Source organism: Prionailurus viverrinus, chromosome C2 (genome assembly GCF_022837055.1).
Source record: "Prionailurus viverrinus isolate Anna chromosome C2, UM_Priviv_1.0, whole genome shotgun sequence".
NCBI lineage: Eukaryota > Metazoa > Chordata > Mammalia > Carnivora > Felidae > Prionailurus > Prionailurus viverrinus.
The window spans coordinates 43861815-43882368 of record NC_062569.1 but is presented as its reverse complement, the minus strand read 5'-3'; the positions used below and the strand labels follow the sequence as shown (position 1 = coordinate 43882368).

General features: G+C 39.1%; 2 protein-coding genes across 6 annotated transcripts in view; one reads left to right on the top strand and one right to left on the bottom strand.

Annotated features, from left to right (window-relative positions):
• CP (ceruloplasmin) overlaps positions 1-20554 on the top strand; it is a 72719-nt gene that overhangs the window by 42028 nt on the left and 10137 nt on the right. For 2 of the 3 annotated variants that reach the window (XM_047874527.1, XM_047874528.1), the window contains exons 11-18: positions 991-1203; positions 2361-2568; positions 6614-6753; positions 8063-8191; positions 10829-10935; positions 12427-12643; positions 13534-13673; positions 14825-14987. In XM_047874527.1, the coding sequence (XP_047730483.1) occupies positions 991-1203; positions 2361-2568; positions 6614-6753; positions 8063-8191; positions 10829-10935; positions 12427-12643; positions 13534-13673; positions 14825-14987 (1317 nt within the window). Of the gene's footprint in view, positions 1-990; positions 1204-2360; positions 2569-6613; positions 6754-8062; positions 8192-10828; positions 10936-12426; positions 12644-13533; positions 13674-14824; positions 14988-18639; positions 18691-20554 lie in introns of those variants that run through there. The other variant, XM_047874529.1, reaches the window with a different exon arrangement.
• The window catches only part of HPS3 (HPS3 biogenesis of lysosomal organelles complex 2 subunit 1), a 39512-nt gene continuing 38619 nt past the window's right edge, over positions 19662-20554 (bottom strand). For 2 of the 3 annotated variants that reach the window (XM_047874530.1, XM_047874531.1), the window contains one exon: positions 19662-20504. In XM_047874530.1, the coding sequence (XP_047730486.1) occupies positions 20377-20504 (128 nt within the window). In that variant the 3' untranslated portion in view covers positions 19662-20376. The remainder of the gene's footprint in view (positions 20505-20554) is intronic. The other variant, XR_007155546.1, reaches the window with a different exon arrangement.

The window sequence follows — 20554 nt, the reverse complement described above, 5'->3', positions numbered from 1 at the left end:
ACCTACTAACAGAAACTTTATGGGTGGGGCCAGCAATCTATTTAACAAACCCTCTCCATCATTATGATATTTGCTTAAACTTGAGAACTACTGGGTTAGATGCTTTTCCCATCTGTGGCTTCATAATGACAGCCTCATTTTATTATTCAATATGAAGAAAGATACAACCTCTCTTGAAAATGAACTTTAATGATTCTTACCAATGACTATAAATTAGAGTTCCCTGGGAGTTTTTCAAAATTGTTAAAACCGTTTTTTTAATGCTCAGGGCAACCTCCAGAAATTTTTATTTAATTGAAACCTAGCATCAGATTTTCTTTTTAGCTCCCAGTGTAATTCTAGAGGTTTAGATAGTGAGTTAATTATTCAGAATGCCCACACTGCTAACAGACTACATGTGAAAATCACTGTAGTCAGAAGAAACAAATGTAAAGTTGCGTTACAAACTGATACTGGTGGTTTTTTTTTTTTTTTGAGTCAGTACTAACTATACTCATTAAGATATTCCTTTTGAGTTTGCAATTTTACATTTTGGAGGAGTTGAGAGTATCATCTATTAGTAATAGCAGTGAGAGAAAACCTCCTGCATTTACTCTCCCCTGTTATTCAAGATGAATCAGAGACTTTTCCATCCTAGAGCAGCAACAACATTCTCAGTCTACGGTGCCCAGGAACAGCTGTAATTATTCATACATTTGAGAGCTCACACATATGACTCTTGAGAGGACTAAGAAGTAAGTGGGGAAGAGCAGTGCAAAACTTCAAGGACTCTGTGTTCAGCTCTTCTCCTTCTAGCCAGGGACTACTCTGGGAGTGCTGCGTCTAACAAGAAGTCTCAGAGACACTCCAGACACATAAAGAGGTGGGCAGGCATGAATGGGTCTTTCAAAAATTAAATAAACAGAGTTCGCTCTGGAAAATCTGGGAGATCACCGTGTAGTGGGACATCAGATAAACCACTTTCCAAATATTATTTCCCAAATTTTACAGCCATGAATGGATTCATGTATGGGAATCAGCCTGGTCTCAGTATGTGCAAAAGAGAGTCAGTCGTGTGGTACTTATTCAGCGCTGGAAATGAGGCTGATGTACACGGGATTTACTTTACAGGAAACACATATCTGTCAAAAGGAGAAAGAAGAGACACAGGAAACCTCTTCCCTCAAACAAGTCTTACACTCTTCATGCAGCCTGATGCTCAAGGTGAATTTCTTTAAAGTCAAGACAAGTCTCTATGGAATCAATTCATGTCAGTCATTTTGGTTTTCAACCCTATGTTGGGTGATGAACTCATTCCTTCTCTAAGCCTCCCAAGTTCCCTTCCTTCCCTTGAAGAGCATGTCTGGGCCACTGTTAGCTAAGTATGGGCCGGACAGGTCCATTTCCTGCTTGTTGAGGGTGGGGGTGTGACAAATGAAGAGTAGATTGTGGTTTCTCCCACTTCCACAGAGTAGAATCCTCGAGATGTCTCTTTTTAAGTTATGATCCTTTTAAAGATGGCTGAAAAATCAGACTAAAAAGGGAATGACTTCCATAAGAGCTCTGAAGTTAAACTTTTTGTCATCTCTCTGTAACCTACATGTCGTGTTGGCTTGTTGGTTGTTTGCAATTGAGTGTCCTGTACTAGAACTATAGCCATGCGAATTCAGAGATACCTGCAGGTCTGGTTATGAATGAGCAAAACAAACAAAAACAAAAAGAAAGCGCTTTAACCAAAATGTGAAACACACTAACTTGCTTCAGGCTTTATTTGGTTCATTATATGCCATTATAACATAAGACAAGTCCAATGTCACCTCTTTCTTTATTCATTAGACAAGTATAAATACAACAGTGAAGAAAAGATGTATAAGTGTCTGTTCTTGTGAAGTGGAAATTCTAATGCAGGGAGACAGACAACAAGCGATTTTATATGTGTGTGTATGTGTGTGTATACACACACATACACACACAAACATATATACACATACACACACACATATACACACATATGTATATAAAACTAAGTGGTTTGAGCAAATAGGGCAGAAAAAGGGGCTGACTGATGGGGGAAGGTGAGTAAACATTTTCTGACAATTAAAGGGAAGCTTGAATGAATTGAGAACATGGACTATGCAGATAATTGGGGGAGGAGTGTACAAAGTACACTTTGTACAAGTACAAAGGCCCTGAGGCAGGCACATACTTGACTTGTTCTAAGATAGCAAAGAGGCCTCTGTGACTAGAGCAGAGTGAGTGATAGGTGATGTGATCATCTAACTGAGGCCACATTGAGGACTTTGGCGTTGATTCTGGGTGAGCTGAGGAGCCATAGAGGTGCTGAACAAAGGAGTGACCTGCTCTCTTATATACCATTTCAGGGACATTTGACGTTGAGTGCTTAACAACCGATCACTATACGGGAGGCATGAAGCAAAAATACACTGTGAACACATGCAGGCAACAGGCTGAGAACCCAAGGTCCTCCCAGGGACAGCGGACCTACTACATCGCGGCAGTGGAGGTGGAGTGGGATTATTCCCCAAGCAGGGAGTGGGAAAAGGAGCTGCATCACTTACAAGAACAAAAGTAATTCTCCAGATTTTGATTCCTAAGTTTTTCTTTTTTTTAGTTTTCTCTTTCAGAGAATTAAGAATTACACTCAATTGTAGAAAAACAAATAGTTGCATTAAATAACAACAGAGCAGTAACAAAATGCTTCCCCTGATCCTTTCCTCATTAATTTCTGTTCTTGCAATTTTATCACAGGAAAATCTCCACCTTATTTGATTCTTTATAGTCATGCATCTCACTTTCTTTTCTGTTGGATTGTCTTTTTATATTCATGTGCCTATATCTTGCTATTGACTTTCAAACTTAAACAAAAATCAATGCCTAAATTCAAAGCTAAAATACTATTTTCCTTATCAGACATTTGCTGCGTATCTCATCTTTCCTTCAAAGATTTCCTTATCACTCTAGTAATCAGTTATTTTACATTCTTTAAAAGATTTTTTTTTTACATTCATTTATTTTTGAGAGACAGAGCATAAGTGGGGCAGAGGCAGAGAGAGAATGAGACAGAATCCGAAGCAGGCTCTAGGCTCTGAGCTGGAGCACAGAGCCCAACATGGGCTCGAACTCACAAACCATGGAGATTATGACCTAAGCCAAAGTCAGACGCTTAACTGACTGAGCCACCTAGGTGCCCCAGTTATTTTACATTCTTAAAACTATTTTAAGAATATTTTAAATTCTTGAGGGCAGTATAGTAGACACGATCTCTGTCCTCCAAGAATTTATAGGAAAAATATGGTTCAAAACCGCCAATAACATGTGCATGATGGATGTAAAAAGTATGTTCATTGTGAATAAATGTAAGTAAATGATCATTATTAGAGCTTCAGAAACTGCATTTAAAACAGTATCACTTGACCCTTCTTTTAGACTTTTCTAACCACTTTTCCCTCTATCACCTCATACACCATGTACTAATCTTTCCTGGAAAGGATTTGAGGGATCGGGACGGGCATGTGTTCAGATCTGGGGTGTACAAAATGACTGGTAGCCTACAGCTAAGCAAAGGTTAGCTGGTTAGTTTGACTGCAGTGTAAAGGAGTAAAAGGTTACTTCAAGTGATGGGGGTAAAATAGTCAAAAGGCTGAAGGAGCCATGAAGAGTCAATGAAAACGTTAGATAAAGGGAGTGGCTGGGAACACTGGGCCACTTCAGTTCTTATAAACCAGACAAAAGTAATGAGAGAACACTTCACTGATGAAATATGGGTGCAGAATTTTAGAACTGTAGAGAAACCTTAGAGATCATCTCATCTCATACCTCATTTTAGGGATGAGGAAACTGAGGCTGCAACAGGCAATAACTAGCTGGAGGTCATTATCTAATGGAAGAGTCAGGGCCAGCACTCAGATGGCTCCACTTCCTTTTTACCACCCCTATCTATTTCTTTTTTTTTTTAATTAATCTTTTATTTTTTAATTTACATCTAAGTTAGTTAGCATATAGTGCAACAATGATTTCAGGAGTAGATTCCAGTGATTCAACCCCTATGTATAACACCCAGTGCTGATTCCAACAAGTGTCTTCCTTAATGCCCCTTACCCATTTAGGCCATCCCTCCTCCCAAAACCCCTCCAGCAACCCTCTGGTCTCTATATTTAAGAGTCTCATATGTTTTTTCCCCCTCCCTCTTTTTATATTGTATATATTGCTTCCCTTCCCTTATGTTTATCTGTTTGGTATCTTAAATTCCTCATATGAGTGAATTCATATGATATTTGTCTTTCTCTGACTGACTAATTTCACTTAGCATAATACCCTCCAGTTACCATCCACGTGGTTGCAAATGGCAAGATTTCATTCTTTTTGATCACTGAGTAATACTCCATTGTATATGTATACCACCTCCTCTTTATCCATTCATCCATCGATGGCATTTGGGCTCTTTCCATACTTTGGCTATTGTTAATAGTGCTTCTATAAACATTGGGGTGCATGTGCCCCTTTGGAACAGCATACCTGTATGCCTTGGGTAAATTACCTAGTAGTGCAATTGCTTGGTTGCAGGGTAGTTCTATTTTTAATTGTTTGAGGGACATCCATACTGTTTTCTAGAGTAGCTGCCCCAGTTTTCATTCCCACCAGCAGGGAAAAAGAGATCCTCTTTCTCTGCATCCTTGCCAACATCTGTTGTTGCCTGAGTTGTTAATGTTAGCCATTCTGACAGGTGTGAGGTGATATCTCATTGTGATTTTGATTTGTATTTCCCTGATGAAAAGTGATGTTGAACATTTTCTAATGGGTCTGGTAGCCATCTGTATGTCTTTTTTGGAGAAGTGTCTATTCCTGTCTTTTGCCCATTTCTTCACTGGATTATTTTTTTGGGTGTTGAGTTTGAGAAGTTTATAGATTTTGGATACTATCCTGTTTTCTGATATGTCATTTGCACATATCTTCTCCTATTCCGTCGGTTACCTTTTAGTTTTTCTGGTTGTTTCCTTTGCTGTGCAGAAGTTTTTATTTTGATGAGGTCCCAATAGTGCATTTTTGCTTTGGCTTCCCTTGCCTCTGGAGACATGTTGAGTAAGAAGTTGCTGCAGCCAAGGTCAAAGAAGTTTTTGCCTGCTTTCTCCTCTAGGAATTTGATGGATTCCTGTCTTACATTTAGGTCTTTCATCCATTTTGAGTTTATTTTTGTGTAAGGTGTAAGAAAGTGGTCCAGGTTTATTTTTCTGCATGTCGTTGTCCATTTGCTAAAGAGATTGTCTTTATTCCATTGGATATCCTTTCCTGCTTTGTCAAAGATTAGTTGGCCATATGTTTGTGGGTCCATTTCTGGGTTCTCTATTCTGTTCCATTGATCTGAGTGTCTGTTTTTGTGCCAGTACCATACTGTCTTGATTACAGCTTTGTAATACATCTTGAAGCCAGGAGTGTGATTTCTCCCCTTTGGTTTTCTTTTTCAGGATTGCTTTGGCTATTCAGGTTCTTTTCTGGTTCCATACAAATTTTAAGATTGTTTGTTCTAGCTTTGTGAAGAATGCTGGTGTTATTTTGATAGGGATTGCATTGAATATGTAGATTGCTTTGGGTAGTATTGACATTTTAACAATATTTGTTCTTCCAATCCAGGAGCATGGATTATCTTTCCTTTTTTGTGTGTCTTCTTAAATTTCTTTCATAAGCTTTCTATAGTTTACAGTGTATAGATTTTTCACCTCTCCGCTTATGTTTATTCCTAGGTATTTTATGTTTGTTGGCGCAATTATAAATGGGATTGATTCCTTGATTTCTCTTTCTGTTGCTTCACTATTGATATATAGGAATGCAACTGATTGCTGTGCAATGATTTTATATGCTGTGACTTTGCTGAATTCATGGATCAGTTCTAGCAGTTTTTTGGTGGAATCTTTTGGGTTTTCCGTATATAGTATCATGTTATCTGCGAAGAGTGAATGTTTGACTTCCTCCTGGACGATTTAGATGCCTTTTATTCCTATGTGTTGTCTGACTGCTGAGACTAAGACTTACAATACTCTGTTGAATAACAGTGGTGAGAGTGGACATCCCTGTCTTGTTCCTGACCTTAGGGGGAAAGCTCTCAGTTTTTCTCCATTAAGGAGATATTAGTGTTGGGTCATTCATATATGGCTTTTATGATCTCAAGGTATGACCCTTCTATCCCTACTTTCTTGAGGGTTTTTATCAAGAAAGGATGCTGTATTTTGTCAAATGCTTTCTCTGCATCTATTGAGAGGATCACGTGGTTGTTGTCCTTTCTTTTATTGATGTGATGTATCACATTGATTGTTTTATGGATATTGAACCAGCCCTGAATCCCAGGTATAAATCCTATTTGGTCATGGTGAATAAGTTTTTTTAACTTGTATCTTGTTGAGGATTTTTGCATCCATGTTCATCAGGGAAATTCGTCTTTAGTTCTCCTTTATAGTGCACCCCTATGTATTTCTAAATTATTCTTTATTGCTGGAATGTGAGAGTGATATTAAAAATTAGCATAATTACTTAAATAAAAACTATATTCAAGATTTAAAACTCAACTTCTGCTTTCATTAAGACAGATACTAACCTCAGATGTGTGTGTGTTTTGTTTAAGTGTTTCAAATGCATTTTTAGATAAGGAAGAATTTTACATAGGCTCAAAGTACAAGAAAGTTGTGTATCGGCAATACACTGACAGCACGTTCAGAGTTCCAGTGGAAAGGAAGGCTAAAGAAGAACACCTGGGAATTCTAGGTACTCTAATCATCAGGGGTGGGGTAATGATGTGGTGCTATGTGCATTAAAATACATGTCCCTGAGTTTAACTTCCCAGTTCATAGATCAAAGGTATTCAAATGAAAGTAAAATTTATGCAGTAAAAACAAGGAGCCTATACGCACTAAAGAATATGGCATAATAAAAATATTGCTTATTTCTCTCATGAACAATTTATTATTATACATTGAGAAAAGAAAATTTCTCCCTCTTATTCCACCCCTCATCCCACTCCCAAGTCATCTCTATTTGCTTTAAAATTGCCATGTAAGTGAGTAACGACAAGAAAAAGAAATGTAGATGTAGACCAGGAAATATAGGAAAAAGTGTTACCGTGCACAAGGCATGGGAAAAGTTGCCTTCCATTTTTCAGGAACCATTTTAAATTTTTTAAAAATCTTTATTTATTTTTGAGAGAGAGACAGAGTGAGAGCAGGAGAGGAACAGAGAGAGAGGGAGATGCAGAATCCAAAGCAGGTGCCAGGATCCAAGCTGTCAGCACAGAGCTTAATGTGGGGCTTGAACCCACGAACCATGAGATCATGACCTGAGCTGAAGTCAGACGCTTAACCGACTGAGCCACCCAGGCGCCCCTCAGGAACCATTTTAAAAAGAGAATGTCTAAGAGTTTGACCAACACTGCTCTTGGGAAGTTTCTTGAAAATCATCAAGTGCAGGGGACATCACTCCCAACCCCACTCTATTTCCATACTAACAGAGTACCCTGGGATTTGATTACCCTTAGCCCCTGGAATAAGACACCCAAGGGGAATGGCATTGTTGCTGGGTCACAGAAATTCTCTAAGCAGCAGACAAGCTAAGATTGGCTAGAGAGGGGGTGGAAATTGGAGGGGTAGCCCCACTCACCCTTCTAAATGCAGTACTGCCATCAATTCACACTCAGGAAGTTCTGGAAGCCCAACTGCTGAGAAATGAGAGCAAGTGCTGCACAATGACTTCTGGCCAGGGTAGGGTCACAGCTGGCTCACCAGGGTTAGGCCACTGTCCTGCAGGGGACTTTCAGCCCAAAACCTCCAGTAGGACTCTTGATGAGAGATGCATCCCTGGTTTCCATCTGTAGCGGCAGTCATTACTAGTGTTTTTATTCTGAATCCTCTGAGACCAGATATAAACCTAACAGTAAAGTATGAAGCCACAGTGGAGGGGGTGGGGGACACAGACTCTGGCCTTCACGCTAAGAAAGCTACCTGGTCTTTGCTTCTATTACTGAGTTAGAACCTCCAATCTGACAAGCATATAAACCACTCTTCTTTTTTGCTATTTCCAGGTCCACAACTTCATGCAAATGTTGGAGACAAAGTTATAATTATCTTTAAAAACATGGCCACAAGGCCTTACTCAATACATGCCCATGGGGTGAAAACAGAGGATTCTATAGTTACTCCAACTTTACCAGGTACTCATTGGGTGGGGGGGGGTGTTGCATTTCATGCATTTTAGTAGACTTTACAGGCTTTCCACAAATGACTGTTATCAGAGAGGTATTCCTTCCAAATGAGTGTCTTGAGAAAGTGAAGGAGGTGGTTAAAAGAGTATACAGAGATGCGTATCTGTGTGTATGTCTCCATGCACATGAGAGGAGAGGGGAGGGGAGATGAGGGGAGGGAAGAGAGGAGGGGAGGAGTGAAAGGAGGGAGGGAGGGAGGAAGGAGGGAGGGAAGGAGAGAAGAAGAGAAAGATCCACAGGAGAAATGTGAGGAAAAGATCTGAGGATACTGGGCATCTACAAATACTCAAGGCTGAGTCAGCAGAAATGATCCCTCCACGCCAAGACAGCATTTACTACACTTGTGTGTGGTTGAATGCTTCCATGCCTTGTATCTGAAGGCAGGATCCTAAGGGCAGAGACTGCCATGTGACATTTTAAAGCCTTCAGTTCTAGCCCCATATCTGGCATGTACTAGGAACTCAATAACTTTAACACAGTGTAAAAGCCAGAACAGATGAAATACATGTGTGTTTTTACTTTAATTAAAAACTATATTTTTCTTCTATTAGTTGTAAAGTTGGCTTTCTTGGAAAGTGCCGTTTCTTAGTAATCTAACAGTTCCCAAATATGTCAAATGAGTGAGAAAAAAATGAGTGAGAAAAAATAAATTACCCTATGAAGTTGCTCAGGTCAGTTTAGGGGAATGGAGATAAAAAGCCCTTCCCTGTGAGTGTCACATTCTTCCAAAAGAAATAAACAATAAAATGTGTACATAATACCAAGCTGTGAAAAGTGCTAAAGATTACAGCGGATGAGAGAGAGTAACAAGGGTGGTATTTTAGGTAAGGTGGTCAGGAAGTCCCCTCTTTGAGGAAGCACCAGTGGTGAAGATACCTAAATGGTAAGTAATGAGCCACAGGGACTTACTTATAGGGGAAGAGCACCCCAGGTTGTGAGATGGTAAAGGGCTTGGTTTGTCTGAGAAACAGCAAGGAGGCCAGAAGCCAGAGCAGAGCAAACGGGGGGACAGAATGTGACATGATGAGATCCAGGGAGGGCAGGGGCCGGATGCAGTAGGAAGAAGGGGAACCTCAGAGGCCAAGGTTAGGACCTTAGATTTTATACTATTAACCATGTGAAGATTTGAGTCAGAGAATGATGATCTGATGAACACTTTGTAAAGACCTCTTGTGGCTGAAGTGTAGGTAAGTGACTACAGAGGAAAAGGGCGGAATCAAGGAGCAATTAGAGGGCTATTCCCATAATCTGGGTTAAAAAAATAATAATAAGGCTTGGACCAGGGTGGAAGCAGCTGAAGTGGTGAGTTGTCATATTCGGTTCTATTTTAAAGGTGGTGCTAACAGCCCCTGCTGAAAGATTGGGCATTAGGGCAGGTTAGGGAAGGAGGAATCAAGGACAGTACCAAGGTTTTGGGCATCTACCATGAGTGGCAGAGCAGGTTGGGGAATGGAGAAGAGGAGGAAATATTATTTTGGGGCTTATGAGAATAAGAGCATAGATGAAGAGACAATATGTTCAGGTGGTGAATGTATGCCATATTGTCAGTGAAATGTTCTGCTTAGAAAAAGGGTGAGGAGGTAGGGGCAGGTAGGATGCGGGACTTGAGGAAGACGGAAAGAGTCTACTGCATCCCTTGAGACCACCCCTCCTGTCCCGCTTGATTCCCTAGAAAAGGCTTGTCAGACTCTGGCTAACTAAAGTCTGCCAGCATGAATATGTAATGGCGAGGTCTGTATAAATGGAGTGGACAGTGGGTGGCCACAGCTGAAAGTCAGGGTCTGGTGAGCAGTGGGACAGCAATCCCTGAGGTGACTAGAAGCAGACATCAGGCTGGAAAAGAGCCCAGAGCAAATGGAAGAAGGTAAAGACCTTGGCAACAGGGAGGGTAGAGTAACTGGCTATCTCCAAAGTGTCAAGGTCCAAGGTGTGGTGGTGTCTTGTATGTGACAGAGCCGTGACAGAGCAGCGTATTGTACAACAGAATGAGACAGACCAGAGACGAGGTCACGAAATCTAATGGCTCCTCACCAGAAACTGTGGAATTGCTAGGGATGATAGTGAAAAAGGAGAAAAGGAAGGCCATGGTGAAGCCAAGGGAATTACTCAGGGCAGTCCAGATACAAACACAGAGACGTCTTGGGGAAGGGTCTTGCACTGGGGGAAATCACTCGAGAGTTGAAAATGGTGTTTTACAGAAACATAGTTCAAGCTAAAAAAAAGATCTGTTCCAAAGTTCCCCCAAATTGTGATATTGGTATTGCCACCTCCTGGCTTGGCGGTACATGTTTGTCATGGCTAGTTAATTCATAATTGACAAAGAAAGTCTAAAAGTCTTTCTATGTCAGTAAGTCTATGTAAATCTATGTAAGTCTTTGTCTTACAGTTTGTCTTTAAACTAAATTCCTGAAAATAATTGAGTGCCATTGCTTTTTAAAACTACTTACCTTGACATTTCCAGTTTCTAGGTCACTCATTCTCAAGACTTAGTATTTATATATATATATATAATAAGGCTTGGACCTTATATATTTATATATATATATAACCAAAAAAACCAGATACGTTAACATTTGATTAATTTAGGTGAAACTCACACGTACATATGGAAAATCCCAGAAAGATCTGGAGCTGGAACAGAGGATTCTGCTTGTATTCCATGGGCTTACTATTCAACGGTGGATCAAGTTAAGGTAAAATTTAGATCCTCTGTGTTTTGTACAAATCCCCCAAATAGACACACAGTTGAAGGAAGATGAGATTACAGTTTTCCTATGACCCAATTCCATCTTAAAGTCCCAGGAAAGTAAGTAAGCTGCTCTACAATTTACTTTGGTTTCATTTTTTGGTTTGTTTCTTTTTAAGGATACAGTTATAGCTGTATCAACACTATGACTGCTGGTTATGGGTAATGCAGAATCAAATATTAATCAATACAGTATTTTATTTTCCTTTTGATATAAGAACACATTAAGCTCAAAGAACTGAGGTACGTGATTTCAGAGCTCTATTACTGCCTGGTAATAAAAATGTTGATCTCAGGAGTCATTCCAGCACAATTAAGGCTATGTGATTAAATATTTCAAAGCCAACAAACCGCTCAACAACTGCAAAACAGAACTTGTTCCAAGATTCTTTCGTAGAATTAAATCTCGAGTCCAAATCTCTCTCCTGAGTTCCAGACCTGCCCATACACCAGCCTACTGAACATTACCAGCATGTCCCACAGGCACTGGAAACACAGCAACTCTAAAACGGAATTGAGATTCTTTTCCACCTCTTCTTGTGTTTCCTGTTGCAATAAGTATTACCATGAGTTACAAATCTACTCATTTGTTCAAGCTAGAATGTTGGGCAGGAAGTGTCTGATTCTTCCACCTGGCTCACCCAGGTGATTCCCCCACCTACATGTAGTTCAGTCTATTCCTTCTGTCTCCATAGATCATGTCCTTGTCATTCGTTTGACTACTGCAGTGGTCTCCCAGGCTCCAGCCTCTTCCTCCTTCAATCCTTCCTTCACTCCACCACTAGGATGACTGGCCTAAAATGCAAATATATTGCCATTCCATGTTCAATGTTCAATGGCTACCTATGACCCCTGAGATAAAATCTAAAATTCCTGAACACGATACAGCTCAAAGGCCCTTCCAGACCTCACAGGCCATTCCTGACACCCAGGCAAATCAAACTTCCCGTAGACTAAAGTCAATCATGGTCTTCTTCCTCCATGTTCATTAGCACTTCATGTACCTCCATCACAACAAGTGATCCATTTCTTCTATCTTCTATTTTCCCTACTGACTGAGCTCCTGGATGGCAGGGGCTTTGATTATCTCTGGTTATTTAAATACTGGCACGGTGCTTGCTAGATGGAATAGGCAGACAAGCACTGTTTATTTGGGGGTCTTTTAAATTGCCACATACATACATACGTACATACTGCTCATTAGCTGAGCCAATATTTGGCCTCTGCACACATTTCTGTTACTTCAGCATCACCCGTCCGACCTACCTACTACTCACCATTCACCCAGTTTAACTACAAGTGGGAAGTGACTGGCCTGACAGCACCACGTTAGTCCACGTCTACTATTTAAATCAGTCCTTCTAAATTCCTGAGGTCCCAGTTCTCTGAAATGCTGACCTACATCACAAGGATGACTGAAGTTTTTGCTTGTTTTCAGGATCTTTATAGTGGATTAATCGGCCCACTGATTGTTTGTCGGACACACTATATGAAAATATTCAATCCTATAACGAAACTGGAATTTTCTCTTCTGTTTTTTGTTTTTGATGAAAATGAATCCTGGTATATAGATGACAACATCAAAACATACTCTGAGCACCCTGAGAAAGTAAACAAAGATGATGAGGAATTCATAGAAAGCAATAAGATGCACGGTATGATACATTGTTTTAAACCCCATTTTTCCCCTTTTTTTCTTTCAAATAAAATTAGTTTGGAGACTATTCATTTGTTTCATTTTATTTTTTTTATTTATAAAAAAATTTTTTTAACGTTTATTTATTTTTGAGACAGAGACAGAGCATGAATGGGGGAGGGGCAGAGAGAGGGGGAGACACAGAATCCGAAGCAGGCTCCAGGCTCTGAGCTGTCAGCCCAGAGCCGGACGCGGGGCTCAAACTCAGGGACCGTGAGATCATGACCTAATCCAAAGTCGGACCCCTAACTGACTGAGCCACCCAGGTGTCCCAATCATTTGTTTCATTTTATAATAAACCAATTCTGCCTCACTTTGTGAGGTAGAATTCTGTTCAAAGCAAAAAGGGGACTCTCTGCAAAACCATCTATTAACTTCTCTCCCAATTCCAAAGTGTCATTCCCTTTTAAATTCACAATTAGGATAAAGGCTTTTGGCACTAAGTGACTAGAAGAGCAGTGCGACATTACTGACCTTTAAGTATTCATTTCCCCATCTGTAGTGAAGTAATTCCCACTACCTCAAAAAGATCCCGTATGTTAACCTAGTAATCATATTTTCAGTGAAATAATTGTTGATTTAAAATATCCCAAAAGGTAGGGGCACCTGGGTGGCTCAGTCGGTTAAACATCTGACTTTGGCTCAGGTCGTGATCTCGTGGTCCATGAGTTCAAGCCCTGCATTGGGCTTTCTGCTGTGCGCACTAAGCCCATTTCAGATCCCCAGTTCCCCTCTCTCTCTGCACTTCCCCCACTCATATTCTCCCTTTCAAAATAAATAAATAAACTTAAAAAAATTGTTTTGAATAAAAAATCCTGGAAGGTAAAAAAAGTCATGTGCTTTCCTCAGCTATTAATGGAAGAATGTTCGGGAACCTACAAGGCCTCACAATGCATGTGGGAGATGAAGTCAATTGGTATCTGATGGGAATGGGCAATGAAATAGACTTGCACTCTGTACATTTTCACGGCCACAGCTTCGGATACAAGGTAGGAGTGATCCACGGTCTTTATTCTTGCTCTTTTGGAAAATGTTTGAATACAAATAAAGAAAATATATCCTCAGGAAGACTAATGAAAAGTTAGAGGTTTCAAGAGACAACTAAATTATTTTCAAGGAGTGTGGCACACAGCAATTTCAATTGCTGTTACCACCCTTTGTAACACATTAGGCTTCTCCTTGGATTTACAGTTTTTAGTGGGTTTTCATGGAGTTCTGCTCACATATTCCTGGGCAAGGCATTCAAATAGAATTGTTGGCAGAGAGGTTAGGAATGTTCATATAATGATGAATCAGAACGTGGAGACAAGACTTTATTATAACCTTTACTTATTCTAATTTCTGAATCCTAAATGGCCTGAAGTGAACGAGAAGATCATTTTGGTGTCATGCAACTGATTAGGTCCCTAGATCTCAATGCTACTTCTACTTCTCAGCGCTGATTTCAGCAGGAGTCAATAGCTCCTTTTTCTTACTTTTGAGTTAATGTAGAAAAGTCAGAAGCTACCACAAAGCCCATTGCAGAAAAGGCCATTTTGTTATATGTACTTTGGTTTACATAGATGATATATTCCTATTGGACTTTCGATTCTGTCCCTACAGAAATACCCTCCAAGTATCTGTGTCTAATCTAGACTCTACCTGAACTTCCCCTGGTTCTGGCTTCTCCACTGGCCTCCTTTTTTTTTGCTCCCTGCATTACCCTCCTTGTCATAAAGTTTCACAGACCAGCTAATCTAGAATAGGTCCAGCAAATGTGAGATTAGGACTGAAATAAGGCCAGAGCTAAATTCCCTTTTGTAACTCAAGTGCTCTGATAAAAAGGCAAACCAGAGTTGAAGTGTAAGAGATGCCAGGTGGTCCTAATGGATGAGTTCACTCTTATCACATTTTTCCTTCACACCCACTAAATGGACCATCCCCCCAGGCATTTAGCAGGAGTACAAAGACCACATATCTCACTGTTTGTATTAGACATAGAAATGCACAGGGTCAAATGCACAGGGTCTGATTCTTTTTTTTTTTTTTTATCAGATTCATCCATTTTTCTAATATCCTTGAAATGGCCCATGAAAGATTACTTGAATGAACTCTCACATATAATAAACATTATATAATATTTGTCATTTTTCTAATTAAGCACAGGGGCATTTATAGGTCTGATGTCTTCGACATTTTCCCTGGGACCTTCCAAACTCTAGAAATGTTTCCAAAAACACCTGGAATCTGGTTACTCCACTGCCATGTGACTGACCACATTCACGCTGGAATGGAAACTACTTACACGGTTCTACCAAATGAAGGTGAATATTGAGTTAGTAATTGAAGAAGTCATATATCACCAGTATAATTAAGATGCATTACTTTGCCTAAATACTTCCCCCAATAGGAAGCATTTTTGAATTTGCTGCCCTGATTTCATCCTCCTCTACCTCCAAACAGGAATTTTTTTTTTTAATTTTTTCTTTTTTTTTTACTGCTAAATGCTATGGGATACAGCTTATCTTCTGTCGGCAGGTACTGATCATAGCACCAGTAGTCTCTGAGCAAACACAAACTGACACCAATGTGAGGCAGGCTAATTATTCCTAAAACTGATATAAGAGAGTGGTCATATTATTTGCCAAAACACTAACTGTGACTTACAAAAGACACGTGTAAATTTAATTCCTTAATAGAAAACATTTAACTTCTTTTTCTAGGTAGTACCTGGTACACAAGAAAGCTACCCCCTCCCGCCCCTCTGCCCCGTCAATATAATTTCAAATAGCCAATCAGGCAGAAATGATGTCTTTCTGCACTTCTAGGGTGAAGAGAAGCATTACTGATTATTGTTTGTCGAGATTGTCTTAGTCCATTCAGGCTGCTATAACAAAATACCGGACTAGGTAGCTTATAAACAGTGTATATTTATTTTCACGGTTCTGGACGCTGTTAATCTGAGATCAGGGTGACAGCATGGTTGGATGAGAGTCCTTTTCTGGGTTGCAGACTTCTTATTATATCTTTACGTGGTGGAAGAGATTAACTAGCTCTTTGGGACCTCTTTGATAAGGGCACTAATCTCATTCACGAGGGCTCTACCCTCACAGCCTAATCACTTTCCAAAGGCCCTACCAGGTAATACTGTCACCATGGGCATTCGGTTTTCAACATAGGAATTTGGGGGGGGGGGGGACACAAACATTTAGACCATAGCAAAGATCCAGGGGAAAAAAATTGAATCTAAATTCCCTGTTTTTCCCACCCCAGCAATAATACTCCCTCCTATGTGCATACACATAAGCACAGGAAGCACAAGAAAATGAACAGCCCTTTAGTGGATATCCACAAAATGTGTTCTATAGAGTGAGATTCCCACTGTGTGGCTGCAGGCTTTGTGTTTCTTGGGTCTTCTGGGTTCAGAACTATTAGAATTGGCAATGGCAAATCCAATGGGGGGAAATGATGTAGAGAAAACACCTCCTTGTGTTTCCTCTTCCAAATGGGCATAGAAGGGACATATAGATGGAAGAAAATATAGAAATAAATTTCTTAAAAGCTAAAAGTCACTGAAAGATCAACGATTAGTGCAAACGACAAGTTTTAATTTCTGCTCCTGGGTTTTACACAAACACGTCATAACATGAGAAACTATTCTATTAAAACCCTTTATTACAAAGAGTGGTACTGAGAGCATCACAACACCAAAGAGGGGAACAGTCAAATAAACCACTGGGATTGACGCCACCTACTGAAGAAGGTGAAGAGTCAAAGATGAGAAAGAAAACTTTATAAATAGTGTTTGAAGAATATCAGCACACATGCAAACCAGCACACAAAAGCATGGTCCTGCTCAGAGAAAAACACCCAAGAGTGAGGGGACACTGAGGCAGGCATTCTGGAAATTTGTGTGTGCAAATGCCTGATGTGCAGAGGATGTTGCTACAGGCTAACCCTACACACCCAGGCACTGGAAAGTCCTCCTGTAGAAATAGCCTGGAAGGAGAGGGAGATGATTCCTTGCTTAAGAAAGGGGAGACTGTTTTAAAAGCCATAGGGAAAACTGTAGAACAAAGAGCAAATGTGAAGAGAGAACACACAGTGGGGAAAAGATGAAAGAAACTGGCTTTTACAAAAAGATAAGGTATTGCGTGGCCTGGAAGAAGCAGTAATGAACAAAAACGATAGTTTGAACTCTAAACAAAAAAATGGAGAGCCACGTTTACCAGTCTGAATTATCTTTAAATAAAAGTTTGATAAAGCTCTGGACAAGTCTACATGAATTCTGAATCTTGGAAGTTTTTCTGCTTACCTGACACAGAAAAGAGAGCACATGAAATTAGAGTAAAACGTTCCGATATTATGTGCCGGGAGACAGGCAATTTCCTCCACAAGGAAAAAAAAAAAACACTAGAAAAGAATTGTGGCTATCCCATTACACTTAATATAGTGCTTCATTTCCCCTACCACAAGAAGCATAACCAAGATCTCCTCTGACAAATATAAAAGGTACTTTTTTTTTTTGACTGTGACACTTCTATGACAATAAGATAACCTTCTGGAGGAGTCTGTGGGGAAAAAAAAGCTTGCTTAGCTTTTAGTTACTTACAGGCAGGGATTATATATTCTGTATTTCTACTGAGTACCCAAATCCAATATTCTGCTTGGTAAAAATATCTGAATCTGTTCAATGAAAAGGAACTTTTTAAAACTTTTTTTGGCCATAATGTCAGATTTAGAGAAACGCTGCAAGAGCAATACAAAAAATTCCCATGTACCCTTCACCGAAATTCCCCAAATGTTAACATTTTACATAGCCACCTGTGCTTTTGCTTCCCCGTTCTACCTGCCCCCCCAACACACACACAATAGTAAACATACATACATCTAGTTCCTTAAAAACAAGGTTATTATATATAAACACAATACACTTCTCAAAATGAGGAAGTTAAAAATGATTCAATGCTACAGACCCTTTTCATATTTCACAAATTATTCTCATCACGTTCTTCACAGAAAAAGAAACTCCTAGTCATACACTGTGTTCAGCTGGCATGTCTTCTTAGTCTGAAGCAGTTTGCCTTTTACAACTTTGACATTTTTAAAGGATACAGGGCAGTGACTTTGCAGAACATCCTTCAATTTGGGTTTGTCTAATGTTTCGTCATGATTAGATTCAGGTTATGCATTTTTTGGGGGCAGGATTCTCACAGAAGTGATACTGTTTTTCTCAGTACACATGTCAAGACGCACCTGATGTTGATTTTTTTCTCTTAGTGATTATGTTAACGTTGAGCATTTGATTAAGGAGATGTCTTCCAGGTTTCATTATTGTAAAGTTATTATTTTTCCCTTTATAATTAATGAAGATCTTGCAGGGAGGAGACATTTTTCTTTAAATAAAGCAGTACTAAAATGAGACATGTGTTTTTAAACATATAAAAAAATGGAAAAATAGAAATGAATCAAGAATTAAACAAAATAACTAACATCAAAAAATTAGAATACATTTAAATCATATATAAATACAATAGTTCCCCGACCCTTGTCCATCCTCCCAGGGGACACCTGAAACGACAGATAGTACTATACTCTGTCTATATTATTTTTTTCCTATACATACATACCTATGATAAAGTCTAATTTATAAATTAGGCAGAGTAAGAGATTAACAACAATAATAAAATAGAACGGTTCTAATATACTGTAATGTTATGTGAATGTGGTCTCTGTCTCTCTCTCTCTCTCTCACACACACACACACACACAAAACATACTTTACTGATCCTTCTTGTTCTTGTGATGAGGTGAAGTGACGTGAATGACGTAGGCATTGTGACATAGTGTTAAGCTATTACCTTCTGAGGAACACCTGCTTCTGGACTGCAGCTGACCATGGATCACTGGAGCCATGGATAAGGGGGAACTACTGTACTGTTTTTAATAATGGTCTTAAAATTTCTCTTCCTATAGAGACCAAGTCTGGCTGAAAGAAATAAATTGGTGATAAGTGAAAAAAAAAAAGAAAAAAAAACAATGATTCATAACTATGTACGTGAAGGTGCTGAAGAAAAAGTTTACTTTGGAATGGCTATGAGCATTAAAAAAAAGACTGAAAACACACTTTCCTGCATTTCATATGAAAAGATCAACAGACATCCGACTAACTCTAATACACTTATAACTGATTTACATAGGCCCTTCATACAACCATCAGAAGGACTTTACAAAACTGTTTTCCTCACCCCCACTCTCCAAAATCTATGTCCAAATGTTATCCTTGATGGTTCTCAAAGGATCACTGTTAAGATTCATTGAAATGTTTCCAACCATTGGCTTTCCATCAATCCCTCTAATATGATGCTGACATCATTCCTAATGAATCAGTGGACATGAGGGCATAGGTGTAGAGAAAGTAAAATAAAAAAGTAAATTTTAGGGGTGCCTGGGTGGCTCAGTCGGTTAAGTGTCTGGCTTCAGCTCAGGTTGTGATCCCATGGTTCATGAGCTCGAGCCCTGCATTGGGCTCTGTGCTGAAAGCATGGAGCATGGAGCCTGCTTTGGATTTTGTGTCTTTCTCTCTCCCTCCCCCCATCCCTGCTTGTGCTCTCTCTCTCTCTCTCTCTCAAAATTAAATATTTTAAAAAGTATATTTTAAAATAAAAATAAACAGTTCAATTAAAATTTTTAAAATTTAAAAATGAAACAAGACAAAAAATAAAAATAATGCCAATATATTTGGATTTTGTGAACCCTTGAAGAGATGGTCAAAAGGATAGTAATCTGGAACAGGAGAAAGGCAGAACTGAGAAACAATTCTATAAACTAAATCCTGGTAAAGATGAACACTGACATCAGGAGAAAAGTTTCAATACAGAGTTGTGGCAGATGCTGGGTGAGTAGCATTTTTCTAGCCTTAACTAAAGTCAAAGCACACTATCAATAAGCTGAACTTGGACTCTAAATTGTTTAATAAGAGATTTAAAAAGACACAGTTGTGAATACAATGATATAGTTCTTTATTTTCACATACACTTTAGCTAAAAGAGCAAAAGTACACATCAACAAAAAATAGAAACAAGGCTTTGGCTGAAAAACATGCATTCAACAAAATATGTTAATGCCCAGACAAGAAAGTTAGCTTTGTAAATTTCTACTTCATTTGATTCAAAGAGAAACCACAGCATGAGTTTTAAAAAGTAACAAAAAAGTAAAGTTTGATATCTTTTACTGTGGGAAAATATTAACATCTTTCTCAACAAAAATTATTCAAAACAAAACAAAAAAAACGAAGTGACCTAATAAAGAAATCTAGAAAAATCAAGATTAAATTCTGGACCACCTGGGAGTGACAGGCTTTCAAACGTACCTACAAAATGTTTCTTTGTGTTTCTGGGACGAAAAAGATTGTCATGTCTCCAACAACACTGATTTGCTGTTCCTTGTAATAAAAGTCAGTCTCCAGCTTTAAAAACATATCCCTTCTTCGAGGAAATTCTGAAGTCTTGTAGCTTTTATATTCTGGACAATTAAATGGATTCAGGTCATAAATTAAAGAAATAATACTACTACCTGGTAAGGTAAGCAGCCTGAAAGCATCTGCAATAAATGTCCATGTTCAATATGAAAATCCTTTATTTACATTTTTACCTGACATTCAATTTTTCAAAAAGTCTCCTATGGCATTATGGTACTTGTTCAATGATACCTTCAAGTCAATGATTTCTTTCGACTGCAATAAAGAAGATATGGCAAGAAAAATGCTGCAGTGCCATCTTCTGGGAGGACATTCAAGAAATCCCTTAGTTCTAGTTCCACAGCAACAACTGATAACGTTTCTGTTGGTAGAGGACAGAATACCTGAGTTAGAACTGAAAGTCTATCTTTC